The sequence below is a fragment of the Watersipora subatra genome, chromosome 3 (genome assembly GCF_963576615.1).
Source record: "Watersipora subatra chromosome 3, tzWatSuba1.1, whole genome shotgun sequence".
Lineage (NCBI taxonomy): Eukaryota > Metazoa > Bryozoa > Gymnolaemata > Cheilostomatida > Watersiporidae > Watersipora > Watersipora subatra.
Genome location: NC_088710.1, coordinates 69,015,242 through 69,034,653, shown reverse-complemented (window position 1 = coordinate 69,034,653; position 19,412 = coordinate 69,015,242). Strand labels below are relative to the sequence as shown.

At 36.0% G+C, this 19,412-nt stretch overlaps 1 protein-coding gene across 2 annotated transcripts in view; it reads right to left on the bottom strand.

The window, feature by feature from the left end:
* The window catches only part of LOC137389935 (serine/threonine-protein kinase PRP4 homolog), a 37,616-nt gene extending 18,377 nt beyond the window's left edge, over positions 1-19,239 (bottom strand). For both annotated transcript variants that reach the window (XM_068076129.1, XM_068076130.1), the window contains exons 1-6: positions 19,093-19,239; positions 6,740-7,798; positions 6,432-6,641; positions 4,672-4,867; positions 1,750-1,971; positions 1,365-1,458 (exon numbers count right to left, since the gene is read on the bottom strand). In XM_068076129.1, the coding sequence (XP_067932230.1) occupies positions 1,365-1,458; positions 1,750-1,971; positions 4,672-4,867; positions 6,432-6,641; positions 6,740-7,798; positions 19,093-19,190 (1,879 nt within the window). In that variant the 5' untranslated portion in view covers positions 19,191-19,239. The remainder of the gene's footprint in view (positions 1-1,364; positions 1,459-1,749; positions 1,972-4,671; positions 4,868-6,431; positions 6,642-6,739; positions 7,799-19,092) is intronic.
* Between the last annotated feature and the right edge of the window lie 173 nt (positions 19,240-19,412).

Genomic DNA, 19,412 nt, shown 5'->3' with positions numbered 1-19,412 from the left:
CTTTTTGGATCCAAGAATATCGCTAACTTATCTCCAATTTGTCCTAAATCTCTGAATAAATATGCAAGCGGAAGCTGATACAGTCTCTACCAGTAGGTTTTTATTGCTTGCAATTGATCTACAATGATCTTATAGCCTGTGTCCTGCGTTGCAATTTGGTGGCGCTTGCAAGTTTTTTATTCCATTCTAAATTTGAAGGCATATTTTTATTGTATAACTATATTTAACAAGGTTGCATTTAAGGCCATTGCACTCATTGATAAGCTTGCTAGTTTGCAGCCAGAGCGGGCTTTTCATGCGCAATAAAAGAGGAGTTACGGACATCGGTCCATTGTAAGCTGAATCCATATTATCGCAATGATACTATTAAATAACATGCTATAAATCTGCAAATTTATAAGTTTTATAATAATAATCTATCAAATGCCACAAATATATATTCAAGAACAAGTAGCATAAACAAACCATATTTATAATACATTTAGAAACAAAAATTAACAATTTTAAAACAAGAATATTAGCATCATTTGTTTGGCCTGTTGCATTCTAATAGCTGTATTCGTTTGGAACCATTTCGGATTCTTCTGGCTGTTCAATACCTTCCAGTGTCTTCTAACAGCAACTCTTCTTCTGTACAGCTGAGCTAGTCAGTATCAGCATTCAAACATTTTTAGCACAGCAAAATTTATACGCGATGACATTTGCAATAAAGACTTCTCGCGCAAATAAAGAGAAACCACATGTAACCAAAATAGCCTTGAAACGCCAACCTCAAAATACGTAGTAGTACAGATTACATAGTAAATGCTAAAACCTTTTTCAGAGACATTGAAGTATCAAGACCGCATTAACAAGGAACTACTATTAGCCTGATATTAATTATTTTTATGGCGTTGCACTGAAATTTTCAACAACAAAAAACCAGAAACATTTAGATTTAGAAAATGGATTTCGATATGAACAGAAACAACGAACGAATTAATTGTTATTGATGTAATCGAGTTATGGTTAGTACGTTTTGTGGGCACTGCTACTAATCACTTGCTATAAAGGGGTTCGTAAAAATCAAGAATGTCAGGTAGTGGTAGTCGAATAGAAGTGACGTTCAAGTAAACCGTGGCGCTCAAATAGAGACAGTGTTCAACTAAAGGTGACATTCAAATACAGGTTTTACTGTAGATGCCTGTGCAATGCTAAGCTTCGATTTATTTGAGTATTGTATATCAATCAACTCCACTTCATGACAAGCGTTTTTTTGACAATCCACTAGAACATAACGATGGCGACGCTATCAGCATTCAAATGGGAAAGCAGTAACCCTGAACAATTCTGATGGCCAATTATAAAGAGAAAAGATAACTTACTGTAGTAGCCCTCTGCATCATCCCAGTTATCAGTCAGTAAAGGGTTGTTTCCGTGATTGTCTTGGGCAGCCCGCCTGTTAGCAGCTGTCGGGCTCTGTTCGATAAAAAGTAAAAAAGGAACTTATCTCAGTAGCAAACTAGGGCATTCCATAGTGGTCAGCAGAATCAAAAATGATTTACTGTCAGCTACTTGTATATGCAATTCGTGACAAGGACCTAAATTTATCAATTAATCACAACATAACAAAACTTGAGCAAATAGTCAGACAACACAAATTCTATGTAACTATAACCCTCTATGTAGGCACAGCTTATAAAAACTACTATACCACCATCATCTCGTCTGATGTAAGCTATTAGTCTAGAAGCATAAAGGTTTCCTTACATCAAAATTCTCAGTAAACATGTCTGTATGCTCGGCGAACATGTCCAATCCTGCAGCTGAAGCAGTGCGACTCATTCTCTTTGGCTGGGAGTCGGAGGTTTTGGATGGTGTACCAGACTGTGATGCTGACGTGTCTTCCATCATCAGCTTTCTCTTCTCTTTTATAGACTCCTCAAACTGATCCGCCCACATTCCCTCATCCTCTTCCTTCTCTTCCTTCATCTATCAATTGAAAAATCTACTGACTCCGGACATACACCAGACAAAAACATGTACTTGACACAATATTAGCGAAAAGCAGATATTCCTCATTGGCTTGCCTTGACACGATAAGGAGTCTCGCAGAAATTTACCAATGACTGGACAAACAACTTTTTGGCAAACAGCACTTAGCAAACTGGTAGCTTTTTGCGCATAACTATTTTTCAACTGCCGTATGTTCATATATATAAGCCTATCTCACATATAAGCCTATCTCGCATATAAGCCAGGCCTAGAAAAACTACCCTGAAATCAGGGAATTTATCAGAATTCGGATATAAGCTGACCCTAAAATCGTAACACGCCAAATGTACCTATCAAAGTAAAAAGGTTGCGGAAGTATAACGGCTTTTGTAGGGTTAGTACAAAATGTTTCTGATTGGTGAGTAGTTGTATAATTAGCCTATCATGTCTCTGTCTAATTGAAAGGAAACAATCATCTGTTTGCGTTGACCTAATGAAAAACATGTATCACCTCCGACTGACCTTAGTTTCGATTTGCAAAAACGGTTTTTGTAACTTTTTTTTTTCATGATGATCAAACGCATCACAGCTACGTAAGTTTTACAAATTGTAGATCAATGAACTCCCGATGATTATCTATTGGACAATAGTAGTAGTGACAGTGAATATTTATTTTAACAGTAATAATAATAATAAAACCGTTTTATTAATACGGCTGTAATAAAACGGCTGTAGTAACAGTAGTAACTTGTCTGACTCGGAACATGATCAGCTTATTAACTACGGTGGTATGTGAAGAGGACAAAAAAATGTCTGAACTCATTCTTCAACACATTTGTGACCTTTTATTGCATCAGATGAAGTAAAATTTTATGCTAATTACTATCGTCAAATGTTATGACAACTTATATACACGCGCCAACATCAATTATTTGGTTTTGCCGAATATTAATTGTCTTGGTACAAAAATATATTTGATAACAAAAGATTTAATGATAAGCCATTATTAAAGAAGCAGTGTAAGGCATTCGTTGCCTTTTCTGAGTAAAATCAGATATTTTTTTCAGTAACATCTTAACTGTTCTAGCTGTTCTTATTAATGCAATTGCATATGACGTGCTGCTTCGCGTGGGTGTGCACGCTCTTACCATGAGAACAAAAGCTGGACAGAAATAGGCTAAATGCACCGGTTCCATTAAATTTCTTTTTCAATGAATCTTCACACGTGGTTTTTCTTTAAGTGCAAGCCATCACTACTGTATAAAACAAACTGTAAGCAAAAAGCTACCAGTCGCGTGTTCAGCATGGTTGAGTTGCAGTTGTAATTACCGTACTTTACGGACTATCAACCGCACCCTTGTATAAGCCGCATCTGCTTTATTTTCAAAAAACCGATAATAAACACAAACAATACATAGGCCGCACCTTTGTATAGGCGGCAGAACTCAGGACGGTGATTTTTAACACGGCAGCAACTTTGCTAGTTAAAACGGAACAGTGCCGTTAGGTACTGTTTCGTATTAACCGACGCTTTTTAACCTAGTGCCTAACGGAACAGTACCGTTAGGCATTGTTTCATTTTTCTTTCACCGCCAGAGGCGCACTAACAGGAGATTCCGGTTGATGCGCCCCAGCGGTGAAAGAAAAAATCACAGAATAGCCGCACCAGTATAAAAGCCGCATGGCTCAAAACATCAGAAAAAAGTAGCAGCTAATAGTCTGAAAAGTAAGGTAAGTTAGCATAATGCCATTTCATTTGCTTTCAATCAGAGTTATGCGCATATAAGCCCTTAGTTTGGGAACTTTTTTGTGTTCTATAATCAGATTATGTGGGGATATACGGTAATTAACAGATTGCTTTGTTCTGCGCTGAACGCTTTGCAAGGTTTTACTTATGACAAGCCTACCTTTATTAGTATCAGTATACATACAACAACATCATTAGCGTAGTGTAATTATCCAATATGACATGTGCTACATGTAAAGTGTGATTAAGAAAAGTTAAATTTCTACATTCAGACAAAAAGTAGAAGATATTTACTTCAAATTTAATGATTTAAATTTAATTCACATACATGTGGTTGCTGAGGAAAAAGGAGATATAAGACATTAAATCTATTGTTGTCACCTCTGAAAAACAACCCATTGTTGCTTATGCCTAGATACATGAGCTCACTACTAGTCTACTACAAAATAATTCTTTAAATATTGCATTTTTTTTATAAAAAAAAAGAATTGCAATATAGACTTGAACAATCAAAATTTCTAGGTATCAACTACTTCCACAATGAACCGCTAACATCGTAATCGTGTTAAGCTTGAAATATCTGCTAACTCCAAAATAATATATGCACAACGAACGTTTGGATAACACGACACCTATACAATATGAATGCGGTACCACGAGGAAGAGTCAACATTTCTCCTTTGATGAAAACACCCGAGATACGCGTGTGGAATTCAAAGATACCCATATTCACTTCCTGCTAATTCTGCACATTGTCAAACGCTAAGTTATTCTACGCCTACGCTACCATTGCAAACGTTCATCCTGATACTACAAGCTTTGTTCAAAGTCAAACTTTTTTCCGTACTGCATGTACTACAATATTACTGACCTTGACATTTCGCATAAAATTATTTTTTAAATGAAAAACATGAACTACTTTAATTTTCAACATTACAGCTGCTACTCACTGCTTCATCAGCAACAGCATCACTGTCAGGGCTCTGTTCTCTTTGTTTTGGTGAATTGGCAGCAGTGGACGCTTGTGAATCTTCATTCTCATTTTGCTGTAGCTTAAAGCGTTCCAATAGGGCTGCACGCTCTTTCCGTCGCCGCTCAATAATAGCATCTTCGTCTTCATCATCGGTGGGTAGGTCTATGTCCACTCTACAATATTGATGGTAAATCTGTCAATCTGAAGATCTGAGTGTTCTTACAATTCTTCCAATTAATGAGACTTTCCTAAATGCAAGCAACAATGTAAAACACATGCCGGTTTTCAGGATATTACCAATGGCTTTACATGCATCCATTGGGAGAGATTACATTATTAGAGCAAGCTCTCAAGTTTTTACAAGCTTATCACTTGATCTCGCTGGTTTCTTTGTCACATTTAGGTCCTGTGTAAGAGGAACCAAAAGCCCATACGTCGCTCCAATGAATACAAAAACCCATCTGATATTTTTAGTTGACCTGTACCATAAGGCTGAAGTGTTTCTATGCTTGTTTGCCATGAAACACGCAATCACTTCAACTCACAAAGCTGTGGCACTATATGGCTCTATGCTGCCGTGCCAATATATTATTATTATTCTACCAACGCAATTTGTCCTAACAGCATGAGAGTGCTATCACATATACGTGTCATGTCACCTCGATCAGATGGAGCAATAAACACTGATCTGACTTCGGTAGCCTAATGTTTGGCATCAGGTGATTATAGGATACTGTAAATACTATTCTTCAAACGATGACACACAAATTAATAATATGGTAGTTTGAATTTTAAGTGTAGATGATAACAAGACACTAAATGACATCTAACAAATTTTAAAATGTTTCTGACATTTGCCTGTAGAAGGTAATTCCACAGATTACAGTCTAATCACAACACACCAAATTAATCTGTTTTGATAATCTCTTACCATGTTGTGACCTAATATATTGGAGCAAAGATTTTTATATAAGCATATCACATCTCTTTTACTTTATTCCGCACATCAAAAGCTTAGCGAAACATATTTCAGGAAGTTTCGTAAAGCATTAGAACGAATGCACTGCACAAAAGTATGTAAAAATGAAAGAAAAATGACTCACATACAGGAAACTAAATTAATAATCAATAATAAGTTTTTATTGTCACATCGTCTTTGGTTTGAAGACAGGCAAATCGAAGCGCCGCTTTAGGAATATAGAAGATAGACAGCATGAAGGTAGAGGTAATGACAAGATTCAGAGTTCATCTAATTTAGACTATACAGACCTAGTAAATTAACAGAACTTATTTTTTATTCTGATACTTGTATTTTATGTTTAATTATCACTGCCAGTATATCTACTTGTGCTCGTTTGAGACTTTCTTTTCTTTGCATCACTTTCACCTGATTCTTCAAAATACCTAACAGACAGCTTCAGAGATTTTATCCAAAAGTGTTTCTTCTATTATTTGTTGTTTCAATTATACATATGAAAATATACATAGTTATTTATAGATATGAAACACTGTTTGATATTATTTGAAAAACATAGAACCAAAGATTCATTTATTATCTGAAGGAGAGCTGTGTACACATGCACTGGGTTACAAAACCAAAATATTTTGAGAAACTTTGGATGTTGTATGTTGGAAATTACTTTGTATGCTGTGACAAGGATTTGCTCAAAGCATGCATTGTATGTTTAAAAATTTTCAAGTAGGGGTTACGGTGAGTCATGGTATGGCTGTACTTACTCATCATCGCTCATTTCCTTGTGTGTAGAAATTTGGCTCTTGTCATTTGAAACTCGATCAATTCGTCCTCTATCAGTCCGGCTAGATCGACGGTCATGCGATCGTCTGCTTGGTCGTGGTGATCTACTTCGTCTTGACCGATCTCTGTAGGAGTCTCTATGCATATCTCTAGGCAATCTATCATCTCTTCGACTCATATCACTCCTACCTCTGCAATGGTATGATAGAAAGTTTATTCAAACATTCTAAACACCAAACTACATAAAACCATTACTTTTAGCAATAAACAATTATATATAAATATGTACCTGGTAAAATCTCGAGAAGCGCGATCATCTCTTACAACTCTGTCATCCCTTGTAGATCGATCATTTCTTGAGGTTCGGTCATCTCTTGTATTTCGATCATCTCTTGTATTTCGATCATCTCTTTTAACTCGATCATCTCTTTTAGCTCGCTCATCTCTAACTGACCTGTCATCACGGCTGCTCCAGTCTCTCCGATCTTCTGTGTACCGGCTAGAGGCCATCTTCCGTCGTTCACTTGTTTCTTTGCCATTTCCATAATAGTCCGAGTCCTTTCTGTCTGATGACCTACTGGATTCCAAATGGCGATCAGAGTCTCTATGATCTCTACTAATCTTAGATTCACTTCTGTCATGACTGCGCTCAACTCTTGAACTCGAAGATTCTTTCCGCTTCTCAGGGCTACGATGTTTCGATGACTTTTTTTCAGGCGTTCGCTGATTACGGGATGACTTGTCTCGTTTGCTTGGTGATCGTTCTCTTCTTAAAGATCTTTCAATTTTGGATCCAGTTAAAGGGCTTTGAGGCGACTGATCACTGACTCGTTTAGACTTTTCGTGCAAATCAGAGAGGTTGGCTTCATTAAAAGTCCTTTGATTTTCAGAATTGTCATTCATATTGCTTTCAGATTTCCGTCCTTCTTTTACCTTATCTTTCAGACGTTTACGCGCTTCTATAATATTTTGAATGTTTGCCTCATAATCCACTTCACCATCCTCTTCAGAAGGTACAGAGTCATCTATCAATTCATTGTTTGTGAGCTGATGCTTGAGCAGTGCCTGGACATTTCGTAAATCATCCAAATCATTTTCTTCGAGTTTGATTTTTTTCTGCTGAAACTCCTCAGACTCATCTTTTTCTATAGGAGCTTTGTCAGGCCTTCTGTGTTTACTTGATTTTCTCTCTAGACTTCTTGTTGTCGGTTCCTCATCATCATCTTTCCAACTTTTATTTTTTTTATGTTTCGACTTGTGCTTATCCGATTTATGTTTATGTTTCTTATGTTTGGATTTTTTTTTAGATTTCCGAGCTTTGTCATCATCACTTTCTGCACTTGATACACTACAAAACACTACTGTGAATGCACCGCAAGAACATGGAATTCTATACAAAGCGCTTAGAGCCATGCGTATGATCAAGAATAGTTATGTTTCCAAATAAATATCATGATAGTTGGGCAAAAGGTGTTGTCACAAGATTAAAAAAGTAACAACCTCTTCATACCATATTTTCAAAACTAAGATACTTATCATGGCTTATTACCTTTAAGATAATAAAGCAAAACCAATAATACTGCTGTTAAATACAGTAGATGCTCACATAACGTAAACCTCCTAACGTATATAAAGAATTTATGTGAATTTTTTGCTTCGTACTACGTAAAAAATTCCATATAACATAAGGTGTCAAGTCAGGCGAGTTCTCAAATTCGATTTGAATGGCAACTTATCTCGCCAAACTTGATAGAGAAAAAACGGCATCCGTCAGCATTATATCTATTATATCTACAATTTCCATGACATTCTATTTCATCGTGATTGATTGTCAGATGTGTCGACAAAACAAAGAATAGAGTAGCTGCGCAATTGCTCATAAATACTTGAAGGGGATCAATTGGTTCAGGTGTTACATCGTCAGCTTACCAATCTGAATTTCATTAGTTAGAGTATCGTCGAAAGTTATCATTTATCCTAACCTTGACGCCTGGATACACATAGACGATGAACAAGTAGTACCGTTTTTTTACAATAAAAAATTTTTTTGCTTCATAGTACACGTATAAAATATTTGTTATTAGTTTTATTTTGCAGAATAGACTGCTGATACAAAAAACAAGCAAATCGTTGCAAATGAATGTCCTAGATGTGCGCTCCTGGTCAAGTTACCATAAAATTACTGCAGTCATGGTCTATAAAACCAGTCAAGTTGATCATAAAAAGGAGAAAAGTTGTCGCTGCAAATCAATAATACTGCAGAGACGGTACAGCCCACAAATTAAGAAGTTAAGTCTAGTTGTTTCTTTTTGTATGGCCAAAGAGGTGGGTTTGGAAAGATCTTGGAACGATTTTGGCAATTTAAATGTATTTTACTGTTCATATAACGTAAAATTCCCGTAACATAAATGTTCCTGGAACAGATTAATTACGCTGTAGGAACGCCTACTGTAGTTTTTATATTTCTTATATGAAAAAGTAAAGAAAGAGAGCAAGCACAAACTAGGATAAAGCATTTGACGAAACACTAAGTCTACTCGCAAGCCAAATATCACACTCATAGATGGTGCAACACTGTTAGTCCTTTTTTAATATTTGTGGTATCCGCTTCGACTTTGCATTTTAACTATCCGCCATGTTGGGTAACCATAATAACGTAGTGACTAGATGGGGAAGAATGTTTTTGTCTTGCATTCACAGATTGGCTAATCATCGATGTTGACATCGTACTTCATAAGTCTGTCATATATATCTGTGACCACCTTATGTCGCAGCTTGTAGCTTGCATTGCAAGTGATTTTGTCTCTAAAACTGGGTTTTTGCTCTATTAACATCAAAATCATTTCTGAAAATGAAATATCATGATTGTGTTGGTACAAAAGACGCTCCTATAACTTGAACCTCCTTTAATACAAATTCCACATAATGTAAAGGATTTATTTATATTTTAGCTTGGTATTACATAAAAATGCCATACGACGTGAAGCGCCAAAACAGTGCAGGTTCTCTATTCGATTTGAATAGTGAAAATCTCATAACTGGCCTTAAAAATATTATCTTCTCTCTCACCACACTTGGGAGAGAAAACGACGTAGAGAGGTATTTCTATTATACATGTATTGTATATACTAGTTAGTACCCTGGTAGTCTAGTGTGCTGTGAGAGATCATCAGGTGTGCCACTAAAGCCCAGATAATAAGTAGCTGCACAATTATTCAGATAGACAGAAAGCAGTCGATTGGCACAGGTGTTAAGGTACGGCCACACATAATGATTTTTTCGTTGGTTCTGACTGAAATCACGAAATAAACAAAAAACACAGAATCATTCGGCCGAAATTCACAGAATTGTCAGAGCTGTACACGCACACCGAAATCGTCCACTAAATGCTTTTAATTGGCTAAACAAATTATTAGCGAGCACGATTCTAGCAACTTTCGCAATTTATATAGTCCGAGGCACATAATGCAACACGCAAGAATAAATACATATGTGAGTTGATTCGCGTATTTATAACATTGCTAAGCACCCAACGCGAGTTATCTCGCCTCTGAAATTTATCTACTCTTTGTATCGTTATTTTTAAATTATAAAAAAAAATTTTGATTAGTTGAAAAAAAAATTTCTGCCCAATCAGACAAATGTACAAATATGCCTCAATGATGTCTCTGGCAAAAGTTATAACCAAAATACTACACCCATATCGACATCCAGCTAAACCGGAAATCATCGCAGTGACTTTAAATTTTCCCGTTCACGATAAAAAATTTTCAACTCCGGAAGTAAATCATATTCAGAAAAGGTAAGACAGTGAAAGACTGCATAAATCAAATCAAAATATTATTGTTAATGTTGCAAAGTTTTTATTAACTTTTAATTTTGTCAATTTGAATCATTATGCTCAAATAAAAATGCACTTTTTAGGCTGTCAGTCGTAGTCAGACTAAAGTCATCATTTAATTTCGATAGGATCATATTGATTCTTAAAGCTTGCCTATGAAGTCTGAAAAGTCAAGAACATAGTTACTGAACATATTTTTATTATTTGAAACATGTTTATGACAGTTTATTAGAGTTATATTGGTATGTAGATTTGCTACTCTTTGGTTTGAAGAATAATACTCGAGAGGAAAAGTTCGAAATTAAAGTTTTCTTGATTTCCATGTTCATGACTAACTGTATATGTATAAATAATATTCATAACTGTGTATTTTACGTAATAAATAAGTAATTTAAGTCAAACTTTGTATATTTTGCAATTTTTATGGTGCAAGTCTAACTTTATTTCAGCAAATAACAATTTTTTTCAAAATCGGAAATTTTCTGAATCTACCTTTTTTAAGACACAGATCTACATGAAAGGGAGTTGTCTATATGAATGTAATATCATTTGAAAGAGACTTGGCTGGTTCTTGTGAAACTGGAATGAGTAAATTAACTCGTGTCTGTCCCTTGTAGTAGTAATTTGAACAATGGCAACTTTCTGAAAAATGAACGTATATTTAGGGCTTATCACCTGGACATTAGTCGGTTGCAAATGAGTTAACATATACAGTCAAACATGGATAACTCGAACTTCACGGGACCGAGCGAAAGTGTTCGAATTATCAGAGCGTTCAAGTTATCAGAGCACTGTCACAAGTCCATGTATTTACTTATTTATTAGTAGATACATGTACATATACAAACTATAATATAAATCAAAAGCACAACTGGCTTGTTTCAAATTAAATCCTTCTAATGTAAAGTTTAAAACGTTTTTGTAAAAAAGTATAGAGAATTTTCCATCACTTGAGATTGGTTTGTTGTTTGAGCTGATGTTATTGCCAGGACGTTTTTTAGATTGACATTGGCAAAACTTGATCGTTGTTGAAATGCTCAAAAGAAAAGACATCAGTACATATACAAACAATAATATAAATCAAAAGCACAAATGGCTTGTTTCAAATTAAATGCTTCTAATGTAAAGTTTAAAACGTTTTTATCAAAAAGTATAAAGAATTTTCTATCGCTTGAGATTGGTTTGTTGTTTGAGGTGATGTTATTGCCAGGACGTTTTTTAGATTGACATCGGCAAAACTTGATCGATGTTGAAATGCTCAAAAGAAAAGGCATTTTTCTTTTGAGCGTTTTACCCACAATCAATTTTGCCGATTTTTCTTGAAGTTTATGCAAAGATTACCTCACTGTACCTTGCTTCCGAAGGGCGATCGCTATGCGGATGTTTGATATAAATCAAATTTCACCAAACCTTTAGAAAAGTCGTTGACAAAAATATTTGGCCGATGGTGGTAATAACGATGCTTATGAATTACGAAAAGTTGAGGTTTACCTCTATGGCTTGGAATAAAGTGATTTTCTAAAGCAATAACAACCGTTTCGGTAGCCGTTGGGGAAAAAACAGTTCGAGTTAACAGTGTTGAGTTCGAGTTATCTATACCAATTTATCACTACGTGGGAACGGACCAAAGAAACCATTCGAGTTAACCATGTGTTCGAGCTATCCGTGGGTGAGTTATCCATGTTTGACTGTATATTTTGTTTTACTTTATTTTAGACATTTACAATTATTCTTTTTTGCCGCATAGACCTTCCTGTGTAGAAAAAAGTGAAGATTTGATTTAAATTGACATTGAAGGTCATTTGACATTGAACACTCCCCTTAACTTAATGTAAAATTACCGTAATCATGAACTCTAAATGAAGTAAAAGTGATAACAAAAGAAAAAAAATTGTCAATACAAGCTAATAATCCTACAGTCACAGTACAGTCATTAGGTTAAAAAGTTGAGTCTAGTATTTTTTTTCTGAAGGGCCATAGAGTTGAGTTTGGGAAAACTTTGGAACATATTGAACAATTTACATGTATTTTACTGTTCATTTAACGTAAAATTCCTATAACATAAACGTTCTCGAAATGCATTATTTACGTTGTAGGAGCCTCTACTGTAGAAATAAACGTAATTTTAAATGCTGTCAGTTGACCTTTAATAAACATGTTGTTCCCTATGCACAAACAGTTTTTGAATGGTATAATCCCACGACCCAACGAGCGGATGCGATGTTTGAGAGTTTTCATGATAAATGCATGTGCACACAACTTACGAAAATTATTCATCAACAATGAGACGAAGCCTTGTCTCAAAATCTCATCAAAAAATTTAACCATCGTTTTGTAGAGTCGTTAAAGTATAATAACGATACAAAACACATATAAGCCTATTTAAATATATTACCAAGTCTTTGTATACCGTCGTCATTATCTAAAAACTTACCCATCTGATCGGATTATACACAAATAGACAAATTAATTTGGCTGAAATTCTTCACAAAACGCCTGACAAGCTTGGTTTAATAAAAGTTAAGACCGGAAATTGAAACACCGAGCGACAGAGAATAGAACGATTAAGTCGTGCGCATTTCACGGAAAAATAAAGTGCACATTTCACCAGTCTATAGCATTGTCGAATTGCCGAAGGTTTCTGTAATTAACATAGGAGTACTGAAATCATTTCATTTTATGAAAGTTTCATTTTTGCCGATTTCAAAGTAAGTGACATTTTAGACACTCTTATACTCTTGAGTGCTTTGGTATTCTAACTGATGTCCAACGCAGTGTAAGTAAAGGAAATGACGATGATTTTTTTTTCTAACGATCATTATGAGGTTATTACAATAATTAATTATAAGTTTGGATGACTACAGAACAATGACTACATAGTACAGATTTTCTAAAAATTTATATAAATATCACAACTTCTTGATATTGCTAGCCATGACGTTTTGAAATGTAAACAAAATTGTGCATTGGTTTTATATTATTACTATATTAATAATATTGGTTATTCTAATAATATCAGTGCATTTTACTATTGCAGGGGGAGAGATATAAACATATAATCTTTTCCTTTCATTATTGCTATTTGTTGTATATAATAACACCCAGTACATTACAGCTACCATTGCAGTTATCCTATTGCACTGCAGTGCCATTTGACTGCTAATATTGCATTTCTCAACCATCAGTACCCTTTCTTTTTTCCAATATCTCTTTGGTCGTGGGCTGTATGACAGTGGAATTTCTAGTATATATAGAAATGGTAGGAAAAAATAAGCTTTATTATGATCGCACTCTAGTGTCATTTTCCAAATCTGAATGATTTACACGCTGGCAAACTCTATAACGCACAGTAACCACGGCGAGCACTTTTGTAAGATTTTGTACGGAATACAACCATATGTGCACTAAAAAAACCAACTAAATGCAATCATCAGCTCTCATAGGATGTCTTAATTTATCATGAATGTTTCCTTACAAAAGTTTCAACGCGCATTGACATTTGCTTACAAGATACTTATAAGTACATGTAGCATTTATTGTAGGTAAATTATGCATACACTATCAGCAATGTAATTCTTAAACAGATTGCAATAGCATCTTAAATAAATATGTAGTGAGTAATGTTCTAACGCGGGAGAGTGCATATGTAGCCTATAGGTTTTTATTTAACTACCTAACTTTTATTGGCCAAGGTGCCAGTTTGACGTCACACGCTTTTATAAATTATGGTCTAATCACAATAGATTTTTACTTCACAACGGACTATGAACATGTTAATGATGATGCGTGTATGAATTTAATCAAAATCGAGATTAAATTCATACACGCCTAGCTCATTCAAGCCGGTTTCCGGTTTTGAATGAGCTAGGCGCAAAAAAAATTCCTCTCTTCAAATCTTGATGATAAATCCACAAAAGAGTCCAATTTTCTATATACCTTTCTTCTTTCTTTCTTTTATATTTGTACATTTCTAATTTCTATACACTAACATAACACAACAGCAGGTATTTAAGCAGCTCGGCCGCCTCAGGCGCTGCTGTGGCTAGTTCGTTCGGTTGGAGTGCTTGCATTGTTTTGTTTTGTGTCTTTTTTTTTTTTTTTTTTTTTTTTTTGGTTAATTGAGTAGGTACTGGCCAGTACATTCTTTTGTAATGTCAACTCCAAAAAGTTTAGGAAGAAATTCTAGTACTAGCAGCCAAAAGGGAGATAGATCTAGATCTGGCTCTAGCAGTAATAAAGTTAATGCTCACACATGTGGGAAATGCGAGAAGTTAGTATTGGATGAAGGAATTGAATGTGAAATTTGTACAACATGGTTTCACTATCCATGCAGCAAGTTTAAAAAAGAGGCAATTAAATTCTTGGCAATCCCCGGAGTGCATTGGTACTGCCACAAATGTGACCACCCCAATGTTAAAACAATTGAATCTAGACTAGAGAAGTTGGTTACTGACTCCCACCAACAAGCACCTCTAACAATGAATATGGGTGGGCTGAAAACTCTTGAGGACAATATTAGTAAATCATTATCAGAATTCAGGTCACAAATAACAGAAACACTCGAAAACAAGCTTACCACCTCACTGACCGAGCTTGGATCACAAATAATGGTGGCAAACGAAAACATAGACAAGTTGAAAAAGTCCAGCCAACACACCAACAGGGACATACCTGAACAAAAGGCCTACAGCCCCCAGGTTGAAACTGATAAATTGAAAACATTCAGCTCTTTATTGAAATCACCTATTCATTCTGAAACAACCTTATCAGGCAACCCACCACCGTCAATCAAACCCCACAATTATCGGGTGGATTTTGATCCCAATAAATGTGTAGTAGTTCATAGCTTTGAAAACAAATCTCTGGCTCTCAATCATATAGCCATCAGACACAGCATCAGCAGCATACTAGATAAGCCAATAATTATGTTTTTGAAAAAATTCGAACATGACAAAAACGACCCAAAGCTCATGATACAATTTGAAAAATCTTCTTCAGTAGACCAATTACTGGAAAAGTGGAATCCCACCACTGAAAACTGCAAAGTTAGAAGGCCCCAAAGGCCATCCCCAAGATCAGATGGAATTTGTTTTGGGGTCCCTAAAAACATTAGCGAAGACGAGTTGTTGGGATATGTTAGGCAAGAGTACCCTTCCTGTGAAAAGGTGATCAGATTTCTGACCAAAGATAAAACAACTACTGGTACTGTGAAACTAATTTTTAAAGTACCAAATGACCTAATTGAAGCCATTGATAAAGGCATATACATCCAGCAACTGTGCTTAAAACTAAATGTGGAAAAAGCAAAACCACCAAAGCCTAGGCCCCTTCAGTGCTATCAGTGCTGGGGGTATAGCCATGTAGCATCAAACTGCACTGCTAGCAAAATCTGCAGACATTGCAGTGAGAATATCACAGCAGGTGCTGACCACAAAGATTGTAGTAAACCCCCCAAGTGCTGTAACTGTGGCTCGAGGGGTCACGATGCAACGAGCCATAGTGACTGCCCCTTTTTTAACCAAATACTCAAAAAATTGACAAGTAGGGAAGCCGTCAGAGATTTACAATCATGACTCTGATTTTATGGAACAGCAACAGTATTAGGAACAAAGTCCAGTATCTGGAAACCATTGTACATGAGTATGATCCTATTTTTATAGTTCTCACCGAAACCCATTTAGACCCTCAGGTTTCGAGCAATGAACTAAAACTACCAAACTACGAAATTTTCCGCAGAGACCGCCCCACTAAAGGCGGAGGCATTTTAGTCGCTATTAAATCATTGAAAGGGGTTCAGATATTTGATTCTTTTGTGGATCCTAATGAGGAGATGCTTGTGATCAATTTGTCTGTTCACGGGTTTCGTGTTTGTGTAGTAACTTACTACCGTCCTCCGAGCTCAGCTAAGATGAGTGCACTTTTTGATTTTTTTGAGGACAGCCTGGTCAGCAATTTTGTCTTACTTGGAGATTTTAACTTTCCTGAAATCCAGTGGACCCTTGACACGCCGGCCGTCTCTCCAGGGGGTCGTGGACTTGCTAAGAGCTTTTTATCTTTTATTTTGAAAAATAACTTTTCGCAGCATGTAAACTTCCCTACCCACTCTAAAGGCAACACACTTGATCTTATTTTTACAAATTTTGATCCCTGCCCTATTTTTAAAAACGCTGATGTTGGAATGTCGGATCACACAGCACTGTGCTTTGAATTTTTTAGTTTTTTTCCACAGGTTGATCCCCCAGTTTCTCGCACTACTAAAACTCTTTTTGACTTTGGTAAGGCTCGGATGTCTGACATAAGCGAACAGACAGCCCACCTTTACAGACATCTCCAGTTTATTGAAGCTTCAAATACGACAGATTTTTTATGGGACACATTCAAGTACACTATTTTAAACGTAGCTAACTCATGCATCCCAGTACGTAAACCCAAAGGTAAAAAATTCTGGTTGTCAAGGGAAGCCAAAACAGTTTGCCGAAAAAAGAGAAGGTTTTTTCATACCTATAAAGCTTACCCTACTAGCCACAATTTAGAACAACTAAAGTCCATTGGTAATCTATCTAAACGCCTTATTAAAAGAGATTATAATAAATTTTTAGAGTCCCATATTACTGAAAGCCTTAAGAATGGCGATTCCAAACCTCTTTTCCAGCTCATATCTAAATCTTCAAAAGGGGGAAACTGTTCAAACATTATGCAATTACATAACTGTGTGAATGACAACGATATGGCCATAAGTTTTGCTAACAATTTTAAGTCCGTATTTACTGTAGACGATGGACACGTCCCACAAGTATCATTCACTCAATCTAGTGCAGAACATGTACCCCAAATGGACATTGCTGTCAGTGAAGAGGGAGTTTTGGCCCTTCTTAATAATCTTAACCATCGTAAGGGTATGGGCCCAGACAACCTTAGTCCTGCCTTGCTCAAGTTTTTGGCTGTTGACATTGCTCCCATTTTAACACTGATTTTTAAACACTCCCTCAACACAGGGTGTGTGCCACTTGATTGGAAACATGCCAATGTAGTCCCTGTATTCAAGAAAGGTGACAAGAAGGCCCCACTTAACTATAGGCCAATATCACTCACTAGCGTATCATCTAAGGTAATAGAACATATTATTGCTCATAACATAAGAGATTATCTCGATCAGAATAACATCCTAAGTGAAACACAGCATGGTTTTAGAAAAAAGCACAGCTGTGAATCTCAACTTATACACACCATATCAGACTTGGCAAATTTTAATAATCTTAACACTCAAGTGGATGTACTTGTTTTGGATTTTAGTAAAGCATTTGATACAGTTTCGCATGACAAATTGATCCACAAACTTAGAAGTTATGGCCTAAATGCAAATGTAGTGACTTGGATCCAGCACTGGCTCCTGGACCGCACATTCTGTGTCATAGTTAACGGTAAAAAATCTCCACCTACCCAGGTAACATCAGGTGTGCCCCAGGGGTCGGTGCTTGGACCCTTGCTTTTTCTTTTATATATCAATGACCTTCCAGAGTCTCTGAACTGTCCAAAGACATCCATACGTTTATTTGCGGATGATGCCATACTTTTTAGACCAATAGAATGTGCGTCCGACAGCCTTCTGCTACAGGACCAACTGTGCAGAGTGGCTGCATGGGCTGAGTCGTGGCAGCTGAGATTTAATGCTAATAAGTGCACATCTACATCTGTGGAACCAGTTAGATTTTCACATATATACAACTATTGCGGTACATCTCTTATATCCTCGCAATCCTTTTTATACTTGGGTATACTTGTTTCTAGCACCCTCAATTTTAATGAACACATAAATCGCATCATACGTAAGGCTAACGGCACTCTTTTTATGCTTATGCGGACCCTTAAGAAAACATCTCCTAATGTCAAAAGGACAGCATACTATAGTGTGTGTCGTCCACTGCTAGAGTACGCTTCGGAAATCTGGAGTCCACATTTTGATTATAGTATACAAGATTTAGAATCCATTAACCGAAAAGCTTTTAGGTGGGCCAACAATTTAAGAAAATTTGATAGTATATCATCAGAAATGGTGAAAATGGGATGGCAAACACTTGCAGAGAGAAGACGCATCAAGGACGAAAGCACACTGCAAAAAATTTTAAGCCAGGACCTAATGGTCGATTTTAATAGATTTGTAATTAAGAACTCATCCTATTTTACTCGAGGCTCCAATATCAGACACACAATCAATGCAAGTGCAATGAAACACTCTTTTTTTAACCGTGCGATGAAATTTTAACATCTGATTCTCTTATATCTAGACCAAGCGATCTTATACTTTTATCCTTCAGACTTAGATAAATAAGTCTATGCTTATTTGTGATCTTATTTTTATGCCTAATGCACCATTTTATTTCTACAGGCCTAGCGGCCACTTGAAATATTTTACAGAGATAGAGATAGATAGAGATATACGTACCTGTCAAGGCTAATGATACGACTGAATCTTTTATTTTTAAACTTTATAACAGCCCATAAAGAAACTTCATCAAAAGTTATAAAAATGTGTGTTCACAATAATTGACGGGTCAACAACAAAATATAGTTGTCGAATATAATTTAATATATAATATTAATACTTCCAATGGTTGAATATTTTTCATGATCATTGATTTTTCAACCGACGATGTATCTTCAAATGATATAGCCTGCTGTATAAAAAATCAAGTTTCGAAAACCAAATTGATGATTTTTCAACGTACAGTTGTACCAGCTAAAAAAGTAACGTAGTTTAGGGTGCATCTCTTATTGTTAAACGCACAATATATGCAGCGTACCTTATTACTTCCGTTCTATTGCTTCTTGAACTGTTTTTCAGTATTGGTGAGTGCAAGTCGGAATCAGACAATTGTATTGTTTCATTTTCTGTTGCCATTTTTACTTTAGGGTCTCACGGCTTCACAAAAAGAATTTTCGTTGCTCGCGCATCGGCAAGATGGCGACATATAGACTATGAACGCATTTTCAAATGTCATTCTCTCAACTCGATCATTCTGTCGTAATAGGTTTATACGCGCAGGCAAGTGTTTATAGCTTGTGTTCTTTTGATTTAACGTAGCAAGTATTCTAAAATGTAGTTTCGGCGAACACGTAACCA